General features: G+C 41.2%; 1 protein-coding gene across 1 annotated transcript in view; it reads right to left on the bottom strand.

Annotated features, from left to right (window-relative positions):
- The window catches only part of CAMK4 (calcium/calmodulin dependent protein kinase IV), a 295,961-nt gene that overhangs the window by 44,304 nt on the left and 227,099 nt on the right, over positions 1–24,558 (bottom strand). The window contains exon 7 of the mRNA XM_082243470.1: positions 11,236–11,310. Within this exon, the coding sequence (XP_082099596.1) occupies positions 11,236–11,310 (75 nt within the window). The remainder of the gene's footprint in view (positions 1–11,235; positions 11,311–24,558) is intronic.

Here is a 24,558-nt window from a genome sequence, read left to right as displayed (position 1 = left end):
TTTCTGCTACATATTTTTGGTAAAAAAATCCCAATTAGCATACAGTGATTGGTTTGCGGAAAAGTTATACAATATACCACATGTTTAGGAACCATTTAATCTATGAAATTAAGCTCTAAACATTATTTCCATGTGCAATTCACCTGCTTCTACCACAACTACAGAATTAGACAGTCACCGTATGAGGGTTCCCCCGCCATTGCATATCTTGCTATATGTGTTCCACAGGGAAGAACAAGAAGCAGCCTTGTGAATTTCACACCAGCACCAATTGCAGCCTCTTACCAAGCAAAAAGCCCCAAAATTAGAGATGGTACTATAAGAGCATGCTGACAGTAATCAGCCATAACCAGCTTTGGAACCAGATGGCATATTACAGAAACAGATTGGTTAATGGCACTCAGGACTTCCAGGGTACATCTGCATTGATTAACTTTTTGCACCCCAGGGACTTAGGGCTGTTTAACACCAGAGAGGTGAACAGTTTTCTAATACAATAAATCAGTGATCACTGGTCTCAGTAAATACAGACATTTTTGTTTTGTCTTGAACAGATCTATGCAAGATGAATTTATCTGCAGAGTACAGGAAATAAGAGATCACATAACCGCCTATATGGATAGAGCAGTAGTACTGAAAACAGGAGAAGTGTGTCCTGGGTTCTATAAAGCTCAGCATACACTATACAATCCTATTGTACAATCTCCTTTGGATCTGCCATCAATTATGTAGTGCAAGGGTCTGCCTGATTGGATACAGAGTGATCGTATAGCTGGTTTGTCCTCCCATTATATAGTTTTGGTCAATCTAAAGGAGGATGTACAGAGCTTGTACAATGAGATTGTATAGTGTATGGCCACCTAAAAGTAACAAGTTGCTAACTACTTCTAATCCTTGTTTGCTTTGCAACAACATTTTCAAAACACAAACTCAGTTCAGTAACATTTAGAAAGTTAGGGGTAACTCTTAATTGTGTCCAGGGAACTCTACGTAGCTTTGTGGAGTGGAGTTGTGTTGCCTGCCACAAATGGGATCGGAAAAATCAGCGTGGGGTTCCCCCCAATCCAAACCAGGCTCTTAGGTCTCTATTATATGATAAATAATTGTTAATGTCTAAATAGAATTTTATTAGAATGTTGACTTCTAGTTATATATGTTTATGCTTTTATCATGATACTACTATCTATTCTAGGTATAAATCTATTCAACACAGTGGCTTGGTGGTTAGTGCTCTGATCTAGCAACAGTCATGGGTTCAAATCCCATCTATGCTACCTACCACCTCCCTAAAGTTTCATTGGCGAATGGATGTGTGTGTAGGCGAATGGATGTGTGTGTAGGCGAAAGCATATTTACTATCAGCTTGATACAATTTATCTCTCACTGATGGCACTTATGCATAATCTCCATATGCATTTGCCATTGCAATTCTAGGGAGGTGGTAGCATGGGTGGAATTTGAACTCAGGACCTAAGTGCTGCTAGCTAAGAGTGCTAAAGAATAAGCCACTGTGCTGAATACAATTATACCTAGAATATAAAAAAGTACCATAATTACAGAATGAACATATATAAATAAAACTCAACATTTTCATAAAATATAAATTAGACATAAACAGAATAGAGATATAACTCTTACATCAATGATAATAATATAAATATCAGCAAAAGAAGCAAAACAAGTCACATCTACAAATTTTTGACGATTTTGCAATGAGCTTGCATTTGTTTTTGAGGGGAATATAGATTCTCTTGAGCTATGTTCATTCCTTAATCATGGTACTACTGTAATTTCTAAGTATAATTGAGCTCATCTCAGTGGCTTAGTGGGTAGCACTTCTACCTAAAAAGACTCAGACCATGGGTTCAAATCCCAAGGATGGTAACGCCTGCCTAACTTTTAAGCAGAGTATGCTGAAAATAGGCGAACACCTAATTGCCACTGCCACATCAGCATGGTTGTTTCTATAATTTGCACGCTTATTTGCATGCAATGGTATGTTATTTAGCAAAAATATTATTTTGTGGAAATAAAATAATCAAACACTAGTGAACATGCAGGGTGTTAGTATGGTTGGGATTTAACCTTCCTAGCGGTATTCCCGAGTGTGACTCGGGGTAAGATTTTAGTGCCAAAAGCGGTAACCCCGAGTCACACTCGGGGTAGCGCTAAGAAGATCGCTGGATGCTGGAGGAGGTTTTACTTACCTTTTCTCCGGGATCCAGCGAAGACTGCGAGCGGTGTGCGGCGGCGGAGCTCTCTCCCGATCGTCTGCGAGCCCCGGCTTCCGTCTCCGGCGACGTGACGTCCGCCGGGGGGTGGAACCGGCGGCAAATTCGAATGTAAAATGCACCAAACACACTGATATCGTTCAAAATAAAATAAAATCACATTACATTACCCCCCAGTGCCCTTTCCTGCAGTTTTACTGTACTTTTTATGTAAATATATGTATATATATATATATATATATACATATATATATACAGTATATATATATATATATATATACACGTATATATATACACATATACATATATATATATATATATACACACACATATTATATATATATATATATATATATATATATATATATATACATATATATATATATATATATATATGTATATATATATATATATATATATATATATATATATATATATATATATATATATGTATATATATATATATATATATATATATATATATATATATATATATATATATACACGTATATATATATATATACACGTAATTCTTGTGAATGAGCAGCCCAAACCAACTGTATACATTATATATATATATATATATATATATACGTATGTATATATATATATATATATATATATATATATATATATAATATATGTATACATACATATATATATATATATATATATATATATAATATGTATAATAAATGTATACAGTTGGTTTGGGCTGCTCATTCACAAGAATTACATGCTTTCAGCACCTAAAATAATGGTACCGCTTTCAGCACCTAAAATCCAAAAGAATCATACCGCCAGGGAGGTTAAACTCATGACCTAAGTGTTTTTTTTTTTTCATGAGTGCAGACCACTAAGTCAATGTGCCAAGTACAATTCAACTTGCATAATAGTTTAATATGATTAAAGAATGAACATAGATAATTAGAACTCTATAGTCTCCTAAAAAAAGAAATATAACATTAAAAAAAATTAGCATATAACAGATACAGTGGGTACGGAAAGTATTCAGACCCCCTTAAATTTTTCACTCTTTGTTATATTGCAGCCATTTGCTAAAATCATTTAAGTTCATTCTTCTTCCTCATGAATGTACACATAGCACCCCATACTGACAGAAAAACACAGAATTGTTGACATTGTTGCAGATTTATTAAAAAAGAAAAACTGAAATATCACATGGTCCTAAGTATTCAGACCCTTTGCTCAGTATTTAGTAGAAGCCCCCTTTTGATCTAATACAGCCAGGAGTCTTTTTGGGAAAGATGCAACAAGTCTTTCACACCTGGATTTGGGGATCCTCTGCCATTCCTCCTTGCAGATCCTCTCCAGTTCTGTCAGGTTGGATGGTAAACGTTGGTGGACAGCCATTTTTAGGTCTCTCCAGAGATGCTCAATTGGGTTTAAGTCAGGGCTCTGGCTGGGCCATTCAAGAACAGTCACAGAGTTGTTGTGAAGCCACTCCTTCGTTATTTTAGCTGTGTGCTTAGGGTCATTGTCTTGTTGGAAGGTAAACCTTCGGCCCAGTCTGAGGTCCAGAGCACTCTGGAGAAGGTTTTTGTCCAGGATATCCCTGTACTTGGCCGCATTCATCTTTCCCTCAATTGCAACCAGTCGTCCTGTCCCTGCAGCTGAAAAACACCCCCACAGCATGGTGCTGCCACCACCATGCTTCACTGTTGGGACTGTATTGGACAGGTGATGAGCAGTGCCTGGTTTTCTCCACACATACCGCTTAGAATTAAGGCCAAAAAGTTATATTTTGGTCTCATCAGACCAGAGAATCTTATTACTCACCATCTTGGAGTCCTTCAGGTGTTTTTTAGCAAACTCCATGCAGGCATTCATGTGTCTTACACTGAGGAGAGGCTTCCGTCGGGCCACTCTGCCATAAAGCCCCGACTGGTGGAGGGCTGCAGTGATGGTTGACTTTCTACAACTTTCTCCCATCTCCTGACTGCATCTCTGGAGCTCAGCCACAGTGATCTTTGGGTTCTTCTTTACCTCTCTCACCAAGGCTCTTCTCCCCGATAGCTCAGTTTGGCCGGACGGCCAGCTCTAGGAAGGGTTCTGGTCGTCCCAAACTTCTTCCATTTGAGGATTATGGAGGCCACTGTGCTCTTAGGAACCTTAAGTGCAGCAGAAATCTTTTTGTAACCTTGGCCAGATCTGTGCCTTGCCACAATTCTGTCTCTGAGCTCTTCAGGCAGTTCCTTTGACCTCATGATTCTCATTTGCTCTGACATGCATTGTGATCTGGAAGGTCTTATATAGACAGGTGTGTGGCTTTCCTAATCAAGTCCAATCAGTATAATCAAACACAGCTGGACTCAAATGAAGGTGTAGAACCATCTCAAGGATGATCAGAAGAAATGGAAAGCACCTGAGTTAAATATATGAGTGTCACAGCAAAGGGTCTGAATACTTAGGACCATGTGATATTTCAGTTTTTCTTTTTTAATAAATCTGCAACAATGTCAACAATTCTGTGTTTTTCTGTCAGTATGGGGTGCTATGTGTACATTCATGAGGAAGAAGAATGAACTTAAATGATTTTAGCAAATGGCTGCAATATAACAAAGAGTGAAAAATTTAAGGGGGTCTGAATACTTTCCGTACCCACTGTATGTAACTGTAAATGATAAATACATGTAACCTCATGGAATAGCAGACATTACTCTGTAATACTCATTTAGAACAGCATTTGTTGGCAAAAGAAGAAAAAAAACTATTCACAATAATTGTAATATAAATAAATAGCCACACACGAGGTAGAGCACATCCCATATATACATGTACACACATGATCATAGATAAATACTGCAGTGCAGTTTCATATAGAAACTAATTGGCAATTGTCAGTTATGGAACAGTGACTATGCCGATTTGGAATTCACAAATGTATATTCGACTATTTGTACTCACTTTTCTGTTCACATGTTCACCTAGTTGGGGGTCTCAATTGTTTTAAATGGGAGTAACTAAATGTAGAATGACTATTTCTTCTCCCTATTTTAGTGAATTAGGCCCATCCTGTCAATAGAGACAAGCTTGATAAAGTCCTTCTGTGTGAAACACGAAGCCTGAGTATCTTGTAGAGTAGACTATTTCTTTTTTTTCCTTTTCACAGTTTAAGAAAGTTCACTTAAATCATTCAGTCTTTGCTGGTTCCACACTTCTGAGAAGCTGGTCAGTACGGATGAGCGAACGGTTCAGCCTGAGCATGAGTTCAGGCTGAACATAGGCTGTTTGCCCGTTCGACGAACACCAGAATTATTGGGGCGTTTGTTCGACCCGCCGAATGACCACAATGCACTGCGCCGCCGCACAGTGCATTGGGAGCCCTAATTGGCTGAAGCAATGAAAGCTTTGCCCAATCAGGGTACAGAGCACTGTCATAGGCATGATTGGAGAATGTAATGATGATGACTCTGTCCAATCATGGCTCATTGCTCTTAGTCCCACCCCATACTAAAAAAGTATTTTTCAATAGCAGCTATTTGTAGTGTGATATCTGCATGGAGAGAGATAGAAAAGGGCTCTGTTAAGTACTACTAAAGAGTTAGTGTGCTATTCTGATTCTATTGTTAGTGTAGAAAATCATTTTAGTATGAATCTAATGATAGTTCAGTCAGTGTGAGTGTACTAAACGTTCATTTTTACTTTAGTGTGAATCTAGTGATAGTTAAATCAGTGTCAGTTTGTTTTGTCAGGGCAGGTTTACTGCATTATAGTTCAGTGCGTTAGTGCATGTTTAACTAAATATATTTATATGCGTTACTGCATGTTTAACGCAGTATATTTCAGTGCATTACGTGTCGTTTAACGGAGTATATTTCTGTGTGTTAGTGCACGTTTCACGCAGTATATTTAAGTGTATTACTGCACATTTAACGCAGTATATTTGTGTGCGTTAGTGCACATTTAACACAATATATTTCTGCACGTTACTGCACGTTTAACGCAGTATATTTCAATGCCTTACTACATGTTTAATGCAGTATATTTGTGTGTATTAGTGCACGTTTAACTCAGTATACTTATGTGCGTTAGTGCTGTTTTACTGCAGTATATTGTAGTGTGTTGGTGGAATGTGTCTGTGTAGTGAGTACTCAGGTTAAAGTGCACCAAACACCACTTTCGATTGATTAAAGTGCATCTATGTACACATTTCTACATCTTTATTACATTTTAATAATAAGCACCTTCCCATCATGTCTGGAAGGCCAACAAGGAGAGGCAGACGTTCCCATGGCACTGTGAGTGGGCCAGCAGCATATGTGTCCACATGCAAAGGTGGACCTGGTCAGTCCTCAGGCAGGAGCACCTGAAAACCACACAAAAGGGACACAATTCTGTTCCTCCTCCTTACTCACCTCAGTCTACCTCCGCTATACCTCATGACCTCTCAGGAGCCTCCACTTACAGGGATAATGGTATAGCGCAGGGTGTCCCAGGTCCTTCCAGCACATCTGCCAGTAGCACACCACCAGGTGTAGACTATAGCTAGCAAATTTCTCTGCCCTATCTGCTGCAGTGAACAAAAAAAAAAAAAAAAACAGTCACCGCCACCCACGTGCCCAGCGCTATATGCAAGCTTGTCAAAGCTGCTGGGTTTACAACTTCTGCCTTATCATTTGGTGGATTCTGACCCCTTTCGTGAATTTGCAGAATGTGCTGTTCCACAATGGCAGGTTCCCAGTCAGGTATTTCTTTTCACGTAAGGCCATTCCAGCTCTGTACCATCATACAGAAGGCAATGTTGTGACATCGTTGGGCAAGGCAGTCAGCCACAAAGTCCACGTTACTGCTGACACGTGGTCCAGCAAGCATGGTTAGGGACACTATATTTCGTTCACAGCACTGGGTAACCCTGCTTGCAATTCGGGAAGGATGCAGGACAGGGCTCAGTCCTGCAGCTTGTTGTGCTGCCACATTTCGATACAGCTAGTGGTGATGATGCAAGATTTGTCAGCTCTACCCCCTCCTCCTTCTCCATGTCCTCCTCTGCTGGACTGTCCTACGAACCACAAGTACTCCCTTAGTCTTCAAGGGGGTATTCAATGAGTCAGGCTTAAAGGTGGCATTCAGTGCTTTAGTTGGTGTGTCTAGGGGACAGGAACCACACCAGAGCAGAGATTCTTGCAGCTCTGCAGGAGCAGGCCCAGAGGGGGTTCATGTCATGCCAGCTGGAGCCAGGAATGGTGGTGTGTGATAATGGCCCAAGCCTCCTGTTTGCCCTTAGACAGGGAAAGTTGACACATGTACAATGCCTGACACATGTCCTCAATTTGGTGGGGCAGCATTTCCTAAATTGGTATCCAGGGTTGGAAGATCTCCTAAAGCAGGCCAGAAGAGTCTGTAGCCATTTCAAGCGGTCATACACAGCCAGTGCTCGGTTGGCTGAAATTCAGCAGGAATTGCACCTGCCCTTAAACCGTCTGATTTGTGACATGCCTACCAGGTGGAACTCGACTTTAGCAATGCTGCAGCTGCTGCACATGCAGCAGAGGGCCGTCAGTGAGTATCTGTGTGATTATGGCAAAACGACAGCCTCAGGCCAGCTCAGCTTTTTTTCCCCACGCCAATGGCTGCTGATAAAGGATGCATGCACTGTACTGTCACCATTTGAGGAGACCACAAGGATGGTGAGCTGTGACAATGCATGCATCAGTGACACAATCCCTGCGTTCCTGCTGGAGCAGACTATGCGTGGCATTATGGACAGGGCACTCGAGGCAGAGCAGCGGGAGGAAGAGGGGGACTTCCTTTCCTCTCAAGGCCCGCTATCAGGGACATTCCAGTAATAGGCAGATGCGCATGCGAAGAAATGCACATGTGCACACAAAGATTCGCCAGATGCAAATGTCTATACACATGCACGCGCAATAGCCGTTTTAGCACTGGTGCCTAAATGGCATATATAAGGGCACCAGCTGCATTGGTGCAGTACTGTCTGATCTGCAGCTTTACCTGAGTTCTGTTCCTGTATTGATTCCTGTATTGACTCGGCTTATCTGATCACATTTGCTTATTTCCAATCCTAACCCTGGCTTGCCTAGACTTTGTTATACCTGCTTCCCTGCCTGATATCCTGCTGCCAACCTCTGCCTGTACACTGACTATTCTCTACCTGTTGTTCATGCCATATCTGATTATTTGTGATCGATCCGGCTTGTCTGACCATGCTCCAGTCTTTTGCCTATCCTGCTCTGTCCAGTGCCTGGTGATGCTGTCCTGCATCCGCTGGGCATCCGCACCACTGTTTTTGCTACTACCAGCTGCTCAGCAATCCAGTCCTGCCCAGTGACTCATCGGCCACACATCTCGGCTGCCAACGGAAGACCAGTGCAGGCACTCTTACCCCACTGCACTCTCACATCCACTGTTGCAACTCCAGTGGTGCCAGAGCCACAGTGTCTCCCTCTGCACGTCAGGCTCTGCTTCAAGGTACGTGACACCCGCTTTATGCAGACACCATTCTTCCTACACCACAGAACACACAAGAGGAGAAGCAGGAGGATTCTGACAGTTTTGGAGGCATTGAAGCAGAGGAAGACATACGTCAACCCTCAACAGATGTTTTCCATCCCCAGAACACTTGGTCGTAGTATGTGGCTGGTAGGAGGCAGTTCCAGATACAGTAATACTCAGAGACCCAGAGGAGTCTGCTTCTCATGCCTCCGCAAACTTGCGGTACATGGGCTCCTTCATGCTTCAAAGCCTGCAAAATGACCCAAGATTACGTGGCCTCAAGGAGAAGAAATACTATTGGTTGGCATCCCTCCTTGATCACCATTCCAAGGGGAAAGTCTCAGAACTCATCCCATCCCTACAAAGGGTACAGAAGATAAAATCTCTTGAGGACACTTTAAAGAGGGGTTGAATGCTTTTCCCAACTCTGGTAGATTACAGTGTCATGGAAAACGTAGTTTCGAGGCTTCTGTAAAGAGAGGAGCAGTGGAGAAGGAGGCCGCCTTAGTAATGCATTTCACAATTTTTTTAGTCTTTGCCGCCTAGGGCTCTCAGCTTCCACATTCCATCAGCAGCATCTGCATCATATGGTGGACAATTATCTTGGGGCAAAAACAGAGATAGAGAGCTTTCCAGTTGACGATTCACTGGATTATTGGATCATGAGAATAGATCATTGGCCAGAACCTGCCCAGTATGCAATTGAGCTGATGGGCTGCCCTGCATCCAGCATGCTTTGCGAATGGGCATTCAGTGCTGCTGGATTTTTGTTACTGATAATAGAACACGTCTGTCCAACGACACCGTGGACCGTCTCACACTTATCAAAATTAATCAGTCCTGGATTATCGGCAGCTATGAAGCCCCTGATGGCGATGTCACTGATTAAGTGTTTTTGGGATGTGACATCTCTGCAAGACTTCTAGGCTGCCTAGTGTTGAGGGTGTTGATTTCATCTGGAAGAATTTGTTTTGGTGTAGGATTAATGGGCACAATTAACACCCAAACACCAATTTTTCCGCACCTGTTTGCCAAGTGCATATCATTTCAATTTTTGACAGCAAGGCCAATTTTTGCTTTCATCAAGAGTACCTCTATAGGGTTACGGTGTGAAAATGCCACAGACACCCAAAGACCAATTTTCTGCACCTGTTTGACAGGTGCATATCATTTAAAATTTTGGCAGCAAGTCCAATTCTTGCTTTTATCAAGAGTACCTCTATAGGGTTAAGGTGTGAAGGCACCATAGACAACCAAAGACCAATTTTTCCGCACCTGTTTGACAGGTGCATTTCATTTCAATTTTTGACAGCAAAGCAAATTGTTGCTTTCATCAAGAGTACCTCTATAGGATTACGGTGTGAATGCGCCATAGACACCCAAAGACCAATTTTTCTGCACCTGTTTGACAGGTGCATATCATTTCAATTTTTGACAGCAAGGCCATTTTTTGCTTTCATCAAGAGTACCTCTATAGAGTTACAGCATGAAGGCACCTTCGACACTGAAAGACCAATTTTTCCGAACCTGTTACTTTTAATCAAAGTCTGTGGAAGAGACACCCGAATGTATCCAAAAAATTCCTAATCTTGTTCCTAGTGCACTACATTGTGGCCTCATCATACATACTGGCTCCCCAAGCCGTTGTTTACAAAATAAAGAAAGCTTGCAGGGAAAATTTAATTTTTTTGGCTTTATAAATGCAATTATGTCTGCAGCAGCTTCTATACACAGTACAGATGTGCCACTTTACAGGTAGACTAAGGGGACCCCCCAAGTCACTATATTGATTGGAATTTTTCATTTTTATTGTTATTTCTCATTCTAATGCTTTCACTTTCAGCATCAGTAAATGGCTGTTCATTTAAAAATGACGTATTTTACAAACTTTTTCTTCATTGATACATGTCCCCCAGGGCAGTACCAGGACCCCCATAACCACTGTATGCCCAATTACTTGCATATAAGCCTTCAAAACAGGCATTTTTCCAATTTGGGTCCTATACACTTCAATGGGGTTCATTATTTGGTCCTGAACTTTCACCATGATCGAAAGTTCTGGTGCGAACCGAGCAGGGGGTTGTTAAGCCCATCCCTACTGGTCAGTGGTGAACACTACTGAGGACAAGCACCCTTCTGCTTACAAGTACCAAAGGCCCACTACAATCCTTTCTGTTCCTAATGTGTATATAAATAAGAATAAGTTGCAATGGGCCACAAGATGTGGTGAAAAACACTTCCCTCATCACCTGTATTATGGTATGAGACCACAGTATTATTAGATTGTAAGCTGGCAGGAGTAGGACCCTCTTAACCCTCTTGCATTGAATTGTATTGTTGCTGTATTGTCTCCCTTTATATTGTAAAGCAATGCGCCACCTGTTTGCGCTATATAAATCCTGTATAATAATAATAATAATATTTTTAGCTATTCTCTCATATTAAACAATGTTTGCATTTGTGTCATGCTTTTTAAAAAAAAAAAAAAAAAAAGTTCAGTAAAATGGGAATATTTAATTTCCCTTACCACAATATCCTGGAGTCCCACACACAGTCTTCATTGTCACTTGATCATCCACAATTTTTGACAGCCCAAAGTCAGCTGAAAGACATAGCATAAAAATGGAAACTGGTATTGAGCTCCAGAAACAGATCACAAATAGATAATAAATAATTCAAAAACTTACACAAGCATGTTACAATTTTTAAATCAATAATTACATACAGTTGGATTTTTCAGGTTTTCTGATATCTAACATCCTACAACTCATGCAAATGGTTTGTAGCCCAGAGGCAAGAGGGGCCTGGTCCCCAGTATCCTTTTGTCAGAAGTCTTTTCTGTACATTTAAATTACCAGTAATTTTACATTTATTTTTTAATACATATTGGAACTATAGTTATTTTTTAAATATCCCCGGAGTTCTGCTTTTACACTTTGACCCACTTTCCCTGCATTGCAGATGCAGGTAATATGTGTGCTCACCCGCTTCAGTGCTTCATACAGACAGAAAATTCAAGGGGAAGGAGGGGGGAGGGACATTACTGAATCTGTTTCAGATTTGCTACTATCATATCATAATTTGCCTTTAACAAAAGTTTGTGTTAAGTTATAAGTCTGTGTTCACACACAATGGAAAAGGAGGCAAGAATCACGTTTCTTTGACCCTTGGAAAGTAAGCTGATTTCGTGTAATGTACCCAATGGCTCAGTACACATGTGGCTGGGGTTGGTGCGGTCCCCTCACTGTTATCTGTAATGTTTGGGCTGTAATCTACTATTCTCTACATCACTACTGCTGGCAGATCCCGTATAGCTGTTGGAACAAGGGATGGAATCCAAGCAGACCACTGCTCCATCAATATGGGTTGTGTGGATCAAGTTAGATGTTAGTGCTTAATATATTTCTCCCTACAGAGAGCAGAAAAGCACACAGGGACAGAGCTGGAGTGCATAGTATTTTAGAGAAATGCTAGACTGTAGTTACAGTATCTCACAAAAGTAAACCCCTCACATTTTTGTAAATATTTTTTCATACCTTTTCATGTGACAACTCTGAAGAAATGACACTTTGCTACAATGTAAAGAAGTGAGTGTACAGCTTGTATAACAGTGTAAATTTGCTGTCCCCTCAAAATAACTCAACACACAGCCATTAATGTCTAAACCGCTGGTAACAAAAGTGAGTACACCCCATAAGTTAAAATGTCTATATGGGGCCCAAAGTGTCAATATTTTGTGTGGCAACCATTATTTTCCAGCACTGCCTTAATCCTCTTGGGCATGGAGTTCACCAGAGCTTCACACGTTGCCACTGGAGTCCTCTTCCACTCCTCTATGACGACATCACAGAGCTGGTGGATGTTAGAGACCTTGCGCTCCTTCACCTTCCATTTGAGGATGCCCCACAGATGCTCAATAGGGTTTAGGTCTGGAGACATGCTTGGCCAGTCCATCACCTTTACCCTCAGTTTCTTTAGCAAGGCAGTGGTTGACTTGGAGGTGTGTTTGGGGTCATTATCATGTCCGAATACTTCCCTGGGCCACTCTCCAAAGGGAGGGGATCATGCTCTACTTCAGTATGTCACAGTACATGTTGGCATTCATGGTTCCCTCAACAAACTGTAGCTCTCCAGTGCCATCAGCACTCATGCAGCCCAAGACCATGACACTCCCACCACCATGCTTGACTGTAGCCAAGACACACTTGTCTTTGTACTCCTCACCTGGTTGCCGACACACACGCTTGACACTATCTGAACCACATACATTTATCTTGGTCTCATCAAACCACAGGACATGGTTCTAGTAATCCATGTCCTTAGTCTGCTTGTCTTCAACAAACTGTTTGCAGGGTTTCTTGTGCATCATCTTTAGAAGAGGCTCCCTTCTGGGATGACAGCCATGCAGACCAATTTGATGCAGTGTGCGACGTATAGTCTGAGCACTGACAGGCTGATCCCCCTTCAATGTCTCCAGCAATGCCGGCAGCACTCATACATCTATTACCCAAAGACAACCTCCAGACTTAAACCCTATTGAGCATCTGTAGGGCATCCTCAAACGGAAGGTGAAGGAGCGCAAGGTCTCTAACAACCACGTGCACTCAATGTCTTTGGTTGACCTTGGCGAGGCCTGTTCTGAGTGGAACCTGTCCTGTTAAACCGCTGTATGGTCTTGGCCACTGTGCTGCAGCTCATTTTTAGGGTCTTGGCAATATTCCTATACCCTAGGCCATCTTTATGTAGAGCAACAATTATTTTTTCAGATCTTCAGAGATTGGTTCTTTGCCATGAAGTGCCATATTGAATAAGTGACCAGTATAAGAGAGTGAGAGCGATAACACCCCTGCTCCCCATTCACACCTGAGACCTTATAACACTAATGAGTCGCATGACACCAGGGAGGGTAAATGGCTAATTGGGCCCCATTTGGACATTTTTACATAGGGGTGTACTCACTTTTGTTACCAGCGGTTTAGACATTAATGGCTGTGTGTTGATTTATTTTGAGGGGACAGCAAATTTACACTGGTATGCAAGCTGTACACTCACTACTTTACATTGTTGCAAGGTGTAATTTCTTAACCACTTGCCGTCTGCCTAACGCCGATCTACGTTGGCAGTCAGCCCCTCACAGGCAAAGTGACGTAGGGCTACGTGACTAGCTTGTGAGGGTCTAGGGAGCGAGCGTGCGCCCCCGGAGGCACGCTCCCGCTCCCGCGTGGTCACGGACCCCCCCGCGCGTGTGACCAGCGGACCCGATGTCCGTCGGTCACTCAGCGATCGGCGGGGGAGAGGGAGAATGTCAGGCAGCTTGTGTAAACAAGCCACCTGTCATTCTCCTCGCTGTAAAGACACTGATCACACGGATCTAGTATGTAGATCCGTTGATCAGTGTCCTTACAGCTCAAGCCACAGCCAATCACAGTAGAAAGCACGCCCCTAGGGATACACACAGCCCCTCCCTCCCAAATAAAGTTAACCCCTTCACTACCAGTGTATTTTTACAGTAACAGTGCATATGTATAGCACTGATTACTGTAGAAATGTCACTGGTAACCCCAAAAGTGTCACAAATGTCAGTCAAGGGTCCGATCTGTCCGCCCCAATGTCGCAGTACCGCAAAAAAAATCGCAGATCGCCGCCATTACGCGTTAAAAAAAAACAACAAAAATGACAAAAATCTTTCCCTTTGTTAGTAAATGCGATAACTTTTGCGCAAACCAATCAAAATACGCTTTTTGCGATTTTTTTTACCAAACATAGGTAGCATAAAACAAATTGGCCGAAAATGTTAAAAAATTTTGATTTTTACATTTTTTTGGGGGGGAATTTCATATAAAAAAATGTGAAAAATATTGCTATTTTTGCAAAATTGACGCTCTTTTTTTGTTTATAGCGCGTGATCAAAAAATCGCACAGGTGATCAAATACCACCAAAAGAAAGCTCTGTTTGTGGGAAAAAAAGGACGCCAAATTTGTTTAGGTACAGCGTCGCACGACCGCGCAATTGTCCATTAAAGTCACGCAGTGCCGAATCGCAAAATACCCCCTGGTCGGAATGGGGGTAAAATCTTCCGGGGCTTAAGTGGTTAAGTGGTGTCACATGAAAAGATATAATAAAATATTTACAAAAATGTGAGGGGTGTACTCACTTTTGTGAGATACTGTAGCTTAAGCTCTAATTGGTATTGTTTCTGTGTGTGTTGAATCAGACTATTCTTTATTTCTGCTTCTTGCTAGGTAGTGTTCTCTAGTAGATAGAGCAATAGAAACAACATTCGGAGTTATTAACATTTATTTCTCCCTGGTCAATCACCAGGAGGTTTATTCCCAGTAATGCAGGCTGACATTACTGGCAATAAACCTCCTGGTGATTGACCAGGGAGAAATAAAAACTATTTAGGGTAACCTTTTTGAAGGGTCTTTCCTCCCAGGCTTTGCATGGAGAGGATGCCAGTGGGAGTTAGTCCTTGCTTCCTGGGCTTCTGCCAGTAGGGTAGGTTCTTGCCTTCCAATGCTAATGAAGGGCTGACCTAGGAAACAGAAGTTGGCTTGCGTCCTGGAGGAGGATGACTGTCTGTGTGGAGCATTTTAGGAGGAGGCTTCTGTGCTGAAAGGTGTCCTGGAAAGCTAGGTATAAGCTGCTGGTGGTGGATATTGCAAGCTCTCAGCATTTATCCACTAAAGTGGTTGTGTTTGCATAGGGCCTGGAATCTGCTTGGCTGGGCCAAATACATACTTTACTAGAGAAGAATTTTGGAGCTGTAATTTGCCTGTCTTTGTGTATCCTTTGCCCTAATCCTCTCTTCTAAATTTACTAAAGCTAAATAAATCTTTAAAATGTACAACAAGGATAAATTGATAATTTACATGATTCTGGCTGCCAGAATTGCCATAGCTAAATGTTGGAATCGACCAATAAAAACCTTTGAATATGTTAAGCATAAACTGAACTGGATAATGATTAACGATAAAATATAATCTATTCTCAACAATACTCAATCAAACTTTGACAAAACGTGGCAGCCGTGGATTTGTTATCTTAATAGGGTGTTGTCTGCTCCAGGGATACCCTCAATGATGCTTTACCTCTTCCCTTTCCCTTCTTTCTTTCTGGCAACAATCTTTTCTTGTATTATATTACTCTACAATTTTTTTATAGTTACTTGGTACATTTACACAGTTGGATGTAGGAACAATTTTGTACCTTTAATTCATGATGACTCAATCCTATATGTAATTTTACAGCTTAGCTGCCTATTGAATCTCAGGTATGTACCCTTAGTGGGATTATGCTTGAGACTTTTTGATATTGATGTAATGTGTCTTAACTTTACTCAAAATCCAAGTGCTTATTTTGTTATTTTCTCCCTTAACAAAAAAAGCCTGTTTGTTACTTGAAACTTTAATAAAAAGATTGGAATATAACAAAAAAATTTACAAAAATGACTGCTGCCCAATTTCCTTTTACCCTATAGGAAGGCATGGCTTCTGCACTAAAAGTTGAAATGCTAGCCCAAAGAGCAGCCACCTCAGCCACGCAGGTGTAAGTGGGTGCTACATGCATCAAAAATACATAGGCTGCCATTGATGAAATTCTGGTTGCCTTACTGTTATGCTAATCAAAGTTTTCAATGCAGTCTAAATCACTAATCCAGAACTAATATCCAGATTTGGTCATCCGAAAATTGACATCACTGGCTGTGTGCTTTTTCCAGGTCCATGACTCTGAAAGCAGAGGCAGCCAAATAACTTGTGTTTTCAGAAGGAAGTCAATATTGGCGGTCCATAACCCAGTGTTTTTTAACCAGGGTTCCCCCAGAGGTTATCCAAAAACACTGAAAAACAACAACAGAAGGGAGCACCAACCTTGTGCATTACCAATAAAAAAGTTTATTAAAATCCAAATAGGTAGCCTACATTATACTCACAAATGTAAGATGTATACATGCATGTAATAAATGGGAACCAATCACCTCCAGGACACTTCTATACTCCTGGATGGCGTCCACAATGACCACAAACGCCACTGGCTTTTTTGGCCCTGAGGAAGAGGGTTCTCCCTCGAAACACGTCAGCCAGGTCATTGTGGATGTCATCACGCCATCCAGCAGAATAGAAATGTCCTGAAGGTTCCCATTTCCTACATGCATGTATACATATTACGTTTGTGAGTATAATGTATGCTACCTATTTGGACTTTAATTAACTTTTTTAGTGGTAATGCACAAGGTTTGTGCGCCCTCCTCTTGTTGTTGTTTTTCAGTGTTTTTGGACACACTTGGTCCTGAGGGGGCAGCAAGACCGCCTATATGTGTGCAAATTTAAATTTAAATCACTCACCTTCCCGCCTACCACTTGAGCGCAGGAGAGATACTGTTTTTGGAATATCATTTTTTCCCCTAGAGGTTGCTAGGGGTTGCTTGAAAATAAGCAGTTTTTGTCTCTCAGATAAGTTCCCACTGACACCATTTATCTTTTTAGCTATCTGAAGGGGGGAATTCTTTCCAATAACCACAAGTGTAAGAAGCATTCTTCCCACTGATCACCACACAGATGCCAAACTACGGCCCTCCAGCTGTTGCAAGACTACACGTCCCTTGAGGCACTGTAAAACTCTGACATTCACACACACATGACTCGGCATGATGGGAATTGTAGTACCTGAACAACTGGATGGCCATCGTTTGGAGACCCCCTGCACTAATGTATCATGAATTGTAGATATAGTCATTCTTGGCAGGGGTTGCCAGAGCCTGGAAAGTTAATTCAAAGGTGTATTTAAAAGGTTGAGAAAGGCTGCCATAATCTGTATTTCTTTTATTATGTGTCCTTTAAAAAGTAATCTTTACTAGTGAGTGGAAGCCAATATATGAATATGAAATACATACAGAGATATATTTGCAGAGTTTTTATGCAAATTCTATGGCACTAACTTCCCCCTGAACGCTTATCAAACATAAGCTTAATAATTCTCTAAATCAGCTTATACATAAAGCTGTATACACATGTATGAACATAAATGCCCACAAATTCTGAAATGGGAGCAAAGCAGTGATTCACCCTTTGTAGATAATGAGAGATGAGAAGGTGACAGCTACCCTGGGCAGCGTTTCTGTGTTTCAGGCAGTTCTGACAAGGAACAAATTCTACAGGTACCCATAAATATTAGATCAGCCTTGTTAAGCACTTGGGGATTTCAACACTTTCATCCAATAATAGCATTGCAAATCAAAAGCCAAACAGCTACATCTATCCTGAGAAACCGAAAAAAAGGGAAAGCTGAACATTTTCTATTATATTATATTTCATTGTGTGTGTAGAAAAAAGCAAGATAACACACATGTAGCTCTCAGCATAATTTGGCTCATTACACACATGTGGCTCTTAGGATCCCGTGGCTCATAACATACACAAAGCACTCTCCGTCCAGTAGCTCATGGCATACATTTGAGTTTCATAATTTTGTGGCTCATAACACATGTAGCTTTCGGCCCCAAGTGGCTTATAACATATATGTGGATTTCAGCATGCTTAATCCAATCCCAGTAGCTCATAACACAAGTGTTTGTTAGCTCTCAGTGGCTCGTAACAGATGACACTCTTAGATCCCAATGATTCATACCTTTGGCTCTGCGATCCTACTGATATGCCTATTAACAGCCATTCAGCAGCTTTGTCAGTTTAAAACACGGGCAACCGTAAAGAGGTGGGGATCTACTTTGTAACCATAAAAATTAAATTATAATAATCTATCTCTCTAAAAAGTTACATTTTTTTATATAACTATGTTCATTTTTACTGATCTTGCCATCTCATACCTGTTGGAGATACAACAGCTTTTAGCTTATCCGATAAACTGCAGTTCACAAATAGGACAGTAGATGTCGCTAATGCTAAGTGATATGCTATGCATTTTCTATGATGTGTATTTCCTGTACACTGCACTGTACTTGTTGGTTATCTCTTCCTGTCTGTGTTTTATCACAATGATAAGGTGACATCTTTGATATCTGTGTTATGTTCCAATAAAGAAGCCAGTTCCTGTTTACTCCACAATGTCTGATCTGAATGGACTCCGCTGCACCCAGTGATCGCACTCTGCAACAATACCTAGCTGATCCTGACAGTTCCCCTCCTTCCTGGTTGAAAACTGACCACGCTAGCACGGAAGCCTATCCGTGTGATACCATGGTCAGTGCACTGCACAGCCTGTCTGTATCTTCCATGGCCAGTTTGGAGCCTTGCCTCCTGCCCGTCCCTCTCCTCTTCTTATTGGTTTCAATCCCCAGACTTGTTGTTCAACTGCGCAAGTCAACTGGGGAAAGGTGAAGTGGCATATGCCGCTGGGCTATTGCTCTGTGTTCCATTCCCTTGGAAACACTTAGCCTTGTCGGCATATGTCACTTCCGGGAGTGACACAAGCGCTTGTAAAACAGTCATGCCCCCTGGCTGCTTGCAACAGCAGATCATGTGACCTAATGAATATTTTAAAAAAGGCATCCAAAAGAAGATTTGTTAATTTTTTCAAAATACAGATTATGAAAATATATACAATAACTGATCAGACTATGTGTTTTTAGGGTTTTGGTGTTACAACCACTTTAACTGAAGTGTTCAAAATGTACTATTAAAGTGATGTTTTTAAACTACTTGGGAATATACTTTTAAAGTGGTTTTAAACCTTAGACATGAAATACACTATATTGTCAAAAGTATTGGGAAGGTTGCCCACAAGGTTTAGGAGTGTGTCTATGGGAATATTTGACCATTATTCCGGAAGCACATTTGTAGGTCAGGCACTGATGTTGAATGAGAAGGCCTGGCTTGCAGTCTCAGCTCTAATTCATCCCAAAGGTGTTCTATCAGGTTGAGGTCAGGACTCTGTGCAGGCCAGTTAAGTTCCTCTACCCCAAACTCGCTCATCCATGTCTTTATAGACCTTTATAGACCTTGCTTTGGGCACTGGTCCAAATCCTTTTGTGGAGGGTGGATTATGGTTTGGGGTTGTTTTTCAGGGATTGAGCTTGGCCCCTTAGTTCCAGTGAAGGCATCAGCATACAAAGACGTTTTCAAGACAATTTCATGCTCCCAACTTTGTGGGAAAAGTTTGGGGATGGCCCCTTCCTGTTCCAATATGACTGCGCACCACTGCACAAACAAGGTCCATAAAGACATGGATGAGTGAGTTTGGGGTGGAGGAACTTGACTGGCCTGCACAGAGTCCTGACCTCATCCCTATTAGAACACCTTTGGGATGAATTAGAGCAGGACTGCGAGCCAGGCCTTCTCGTCCAACATCAGTGCCTGACCTCACAAATGCGCTTCTGGAAGAATGGTCAAACATTCCCATAGACACACTCCGAAACCTTGTGGACAGCCTCCCCAGAAGAGTTGAAGCTGTTAAAGCTGCAAAGGGTGGGCCCACTCAATATTGAACCCTACAGACTAAGATAGGAATGCCATTAAAGTTCATGTGCGTGTAAATGCAGGATTCCCAATACTTTTGACAAAATACTGTATGTACAAAGCATATCCCTAGTGTGTACTTGTCTCTATTAAGAGCACTAAGAGTCATTTCTGTCTGCTGCTTCAATCCTCTGGATCAGCATGCGTCACTTCTGACAAGTTTTTCTGACACCAAGAGAAACATTGTGACCGGGGGGGGGGGGGGGGTCTCCAGCTAATTGACAGCCTCAACTATGTTTCTGTGTGCTGTGTGAAGGAAGGGGGAGGGGGGCTGTCCCTTCCTTCCTTCCAATCAGCTCTCAGAGGTCTTCACACTGAGTTCTGCAGAGTGTAACTTCAGCTTTCCACCCCTTTTTCTCAGATAAGCTTTATACTTTACATTCTGAACTTTGAACAGATGTAGAGAGAAGGGAATACTGCAGTTAAACAGGTACAACTTATGTAGGAGGATTTGTTTCATCTCTGTGTATCACCCAAGGCCAGTCACTTCACTGGGCATATGTAAGAGTTTATAACCACTTTAATCAAGAAGAAACAGAAGGTTTTCCACACTCAGGCAGAAATTAGGAAATATGTGTACAAGCACTATCTACTTCAACGATGATTGAAGAAGATTTTTCCACGTGGAACTCCTGCTAATGAACTGTTATAATAGCACTAACCAGCAAATCTAAATGACTATTTAAACAGCTGCCCTGATCTCCTCATGGTCACTGGCCAGCCTTTGAAAAATAATAGGATTGATTTTCTTATGGCAGATAGGCTGCTCACCTTGCAAGGAAATTTGTCTCTAAAATTGTTAATCACATGCAAGCAAAAATACTGCATTTTTTTCCCTCCTGCACATGATTGGGTAATCTTTGAAAAGTGAATTTTCACCACATTCACTAAGCTAAGGGAAACTTTCCTTGGAAAGTGAACAGGCTATTTGCCTTTAATAAATCAACCCCGGTGTGTTCCATTTCAAGTTGCACATGATGATCCCTCCCTCTTCTTTTCTTTATTTTCTGGGGTCCTTGCTCAGGTGGCCACATCACTCCACCTATTAGGGGAGGCAACAATTTCCAGTGGCTGAGTCTTCTCTCTTAGGCTCCAGAAACAGGAGTACTCACTGTGTTGGTAAGGCGACCAGTGCCCAAGAGGATAATGAGCAGGGAAAAATGTCTGGTCCCCAAAACAAGATATTCATTTTCCTCGTAGAGGAAACTGTAATCTTGATTCATTACACTGCATGATGGCTTAGGAAGAGGTGTTTGGAATCCAGTAATTCGTGGAGAAAAGTAATTGATGCACAATACACCATTTAATTTCCATTCTTTCTTGAAGTTGGGCTTTAAAGTGACACAATCAATATAATGTGAAAGAAATCTGCAAATAAGTACAAAATATAGGCACCTCTCTGCTATATAACCTTTTTCCGGCTGTTTAATTCAGGCAAAGCTCTGGAACTTCATAGTAGTAACAGAGCTAATCCACTATCTATGGATTTTTCAATTTACAATTTTTTATCTCTCATTTGGCTTCCCTTAGGACCTTTATCCACCTTCTACTGTCTCACACACGTTTCAATTGGTCAGTAAGTAAAGTCCATCCCAGTGAAGGGCCAATAGAAATGTGAGAGGTGATAGAAAATGGGTAAGCTTTGACACTACCCACAAGTTAAAAAAAACTTTTCCCACCTTCGACTGGTCTGTTACCACATGGATCTCTGAGGGTCGGTGCTCATGGCTGGAGTATGTGCTCCCAAGGCATTAATCCATAAAAGAGATTAGCTAGGAACCCGGTGTGCTCCAAGTTCCAAATTCTTTATTAAGCTACATTAAAATCGGCATAATATAGCTGACATGTTTCAGCCATGGCGGTCTCTTTCCTGCTTTGAAGTTGGCCGCCATGGCCGAAACATGTTTGCTATATTGTGCCTCTTTTATAGTAGCCTAATAAAGAATTTGGAACTGGGAACGCACCGGGTTGCCGGCTAATTTCTTTTATGGATTACGACCCACGTGTGTTTAAGAATTGCCCAGCATTTGTGCACAGCTGCAGGTATGTAGTGAAAAATCACTTTGCAAAGAATACCCAATCACATTCAAGGGAAATGTGAAAAAACAAAAAACTAAAATTTTGCTTGCGCATGGATCAGCTTCTCCATATTTACTAAATTAAGTGAACTCTCCCTTATAAAGTGACAATTCCCTTGCAAACTGAACATGATGTTTTAGTAAACCACCCCAATGGGTCTAATAAACTCTTTGACAGTTAAAACGTAACAGCACAATAAACACAGTGATGTTATCATATTAACAAGGTGCAGAATTTATGCTAAAGGCCAGGCCTTTCACGGCAGCCTTCTGGTTGAAGAAATGCTGTCTGGGTAATTAGTATGTGTTGTACATTTTGCAATTGCATTCCCACAGGTTTAAAACAGACCAAATTGTGAAAAGGCATTTTCTACAGCCCTAAATACCCTCCAAACTATTTTAACAAGAATAGTTTATTTGAGTTTACTTTCAACATAATTGAGCAGGCATGTATAAATTAAATGTAATTCCGGCTGTCCCTCCAGCCTAAGTACTTTCAGTCTTAGTGGAAATAACAGAAAGCGAATAACTGTGCAGCAATCACTATGAATAGTTCACATTGTTAAATCGTGAAATGTTCTGTCGGTATTAAATGCCAACAGTATTCCTGATTAGCAACTGCAATTTTATTTATTTTTAATGGATTTATCTTTTATATGCTTCATAATAGAGACCTTTCAAACACAGCAGTCTTTAGCTTGCAGGAAGAATTTGAAAGCACCTTGAAGATGATTTTTTAAAAGCAGCTATGGAATAAGAATATTGAGGTCGACTTCATTTTCTTAAACTCTTTGTGCATTTACTAATCAAGTGACAGAATGCTCTATTTCTATATCCTCAGGGTATTTTGCTATTGAGCAAAATCTTCTATAAAATTGCATTTTACAAAAAAGTACAAAAGAAAATGGGAATTCTCTCTTGCAATGTTATTTTTAGTACACTTTTGCAAAGTACAATGTATCCCTCCATGTGTAACGATAAAGGTAAGGTCAAAAAAGACTCCTTTCTGGATCTTGAAATGGGTAACATGCCTTTCAGCATATTAATTTAGGCGTGTAAATATTACATGTACCCGAGTGTTTCTGCTTTCAGAGATCTTCCAGCTAGCTTCTTGTTATATGACCTAATTGCTTGACTGCTATGCTTTACGGCTTTGAGTCACTGAGACAGAACAAGGATGCAGCAAATTAAGTAAGAACTCTCGATCTGCAGGTTTGTATTGGATAGTAAGTCAGAAAGTATTGAAGCCGTGGATCAACATGACAGTGACCAAGGCCAAAAAATGAGGTCAGCGATGGCAATCTATGTAGAGCACTCAAATGGAGCTGCAGGATAACAGGACTCGACTTTAGCGATGGAGAATGAATGTAACAGAGGTTCAAAAGTGACATTTAAAGAGGAGCTTCAGTCTCCTCCCCAAAAAATTAAAAGTCAGTAGCTACAAATACTGTAGCTGCTGACTTTTTAATATGAGGACACTTACCTGCCCCTAGATCTAGCGATGTCCTCACCTGAGCCTATTTTGATTCTGGGTGCAGGCTCCAGCATCTTCTTTATGGGAAACGAACAGTGAAGCCTTGCAGTTTCACAGCCGGCTTCCAACCACGCATGTATGAGCCACGCTGCACTTTGTGATAGATGCTGCAGGCCCAGAAGGCTGGTGGGGAAGGGCGAACTTCTGCTCAGATAGCCGTGGCGATCTGACCAGAAGACGGGGAACAGGAATCTGTTGAAATCAGGTAACTCACCCCCCCCCCAAAAAAAGTGTACCAAATATAAAGGGGGGGGTGAACCTCTGCTTTAAATATAATATCTCACCTCCAATTAGACAGCACTTGCTTAAACCTAAAGTGGTATTAAACCAAAAGCAAACATTTATTATAATTCAGATTACCAATCCTTAGATGTAATGGCTGCAATGGTTTTCTTTTTTAAGCTATCTTCCAATTATTTTCCCCAGGTATCTGTTGTTTCTGAACAGAACAAACTGTCCTACGGATGTAGCAGTTGGAGAGTTAAGACAAATCATTTCATTCAAGGGTGTTTACAATGATTAGTGTTTATTTATTTATGGAAATCCCTTTATCCCAAAAGGAACAAAACTTTTGCTGTAATTATTTTAAAAAAATGTTAGCTGGAGTTTGGTTTTAATTTGTCAGTGTACTTAAATCTGCTAGCGTCTGATATGGGGGTGCACTAAAACATTTCAGAGGGACAGAGAATGGATGGTCAACTGGGCAGAGGGTAGGGTCAGCAATTTGTAGTGCAGTGCACAGAAGCCATTAGTTTTTGTAGGGCAG

The sequence above is a fragment of the Pelophylax lessonae genome (genome assembly GCF_965119305.1).
Source record: "Pelophylax lessonae genome assembly, chromosome: 1".
NCBI classification, from domain to species: Eukaryota; Metazoa; Chordata; class Amphibia; order Anura; family Ranidae; genus Pelophylax; species Pelophylax lessonae.
The sequence above is the reverse complement of the archived record's forward strand: the minus strand, read 5'-3'. Positions and strand labels throughout refer to the sequence as shown.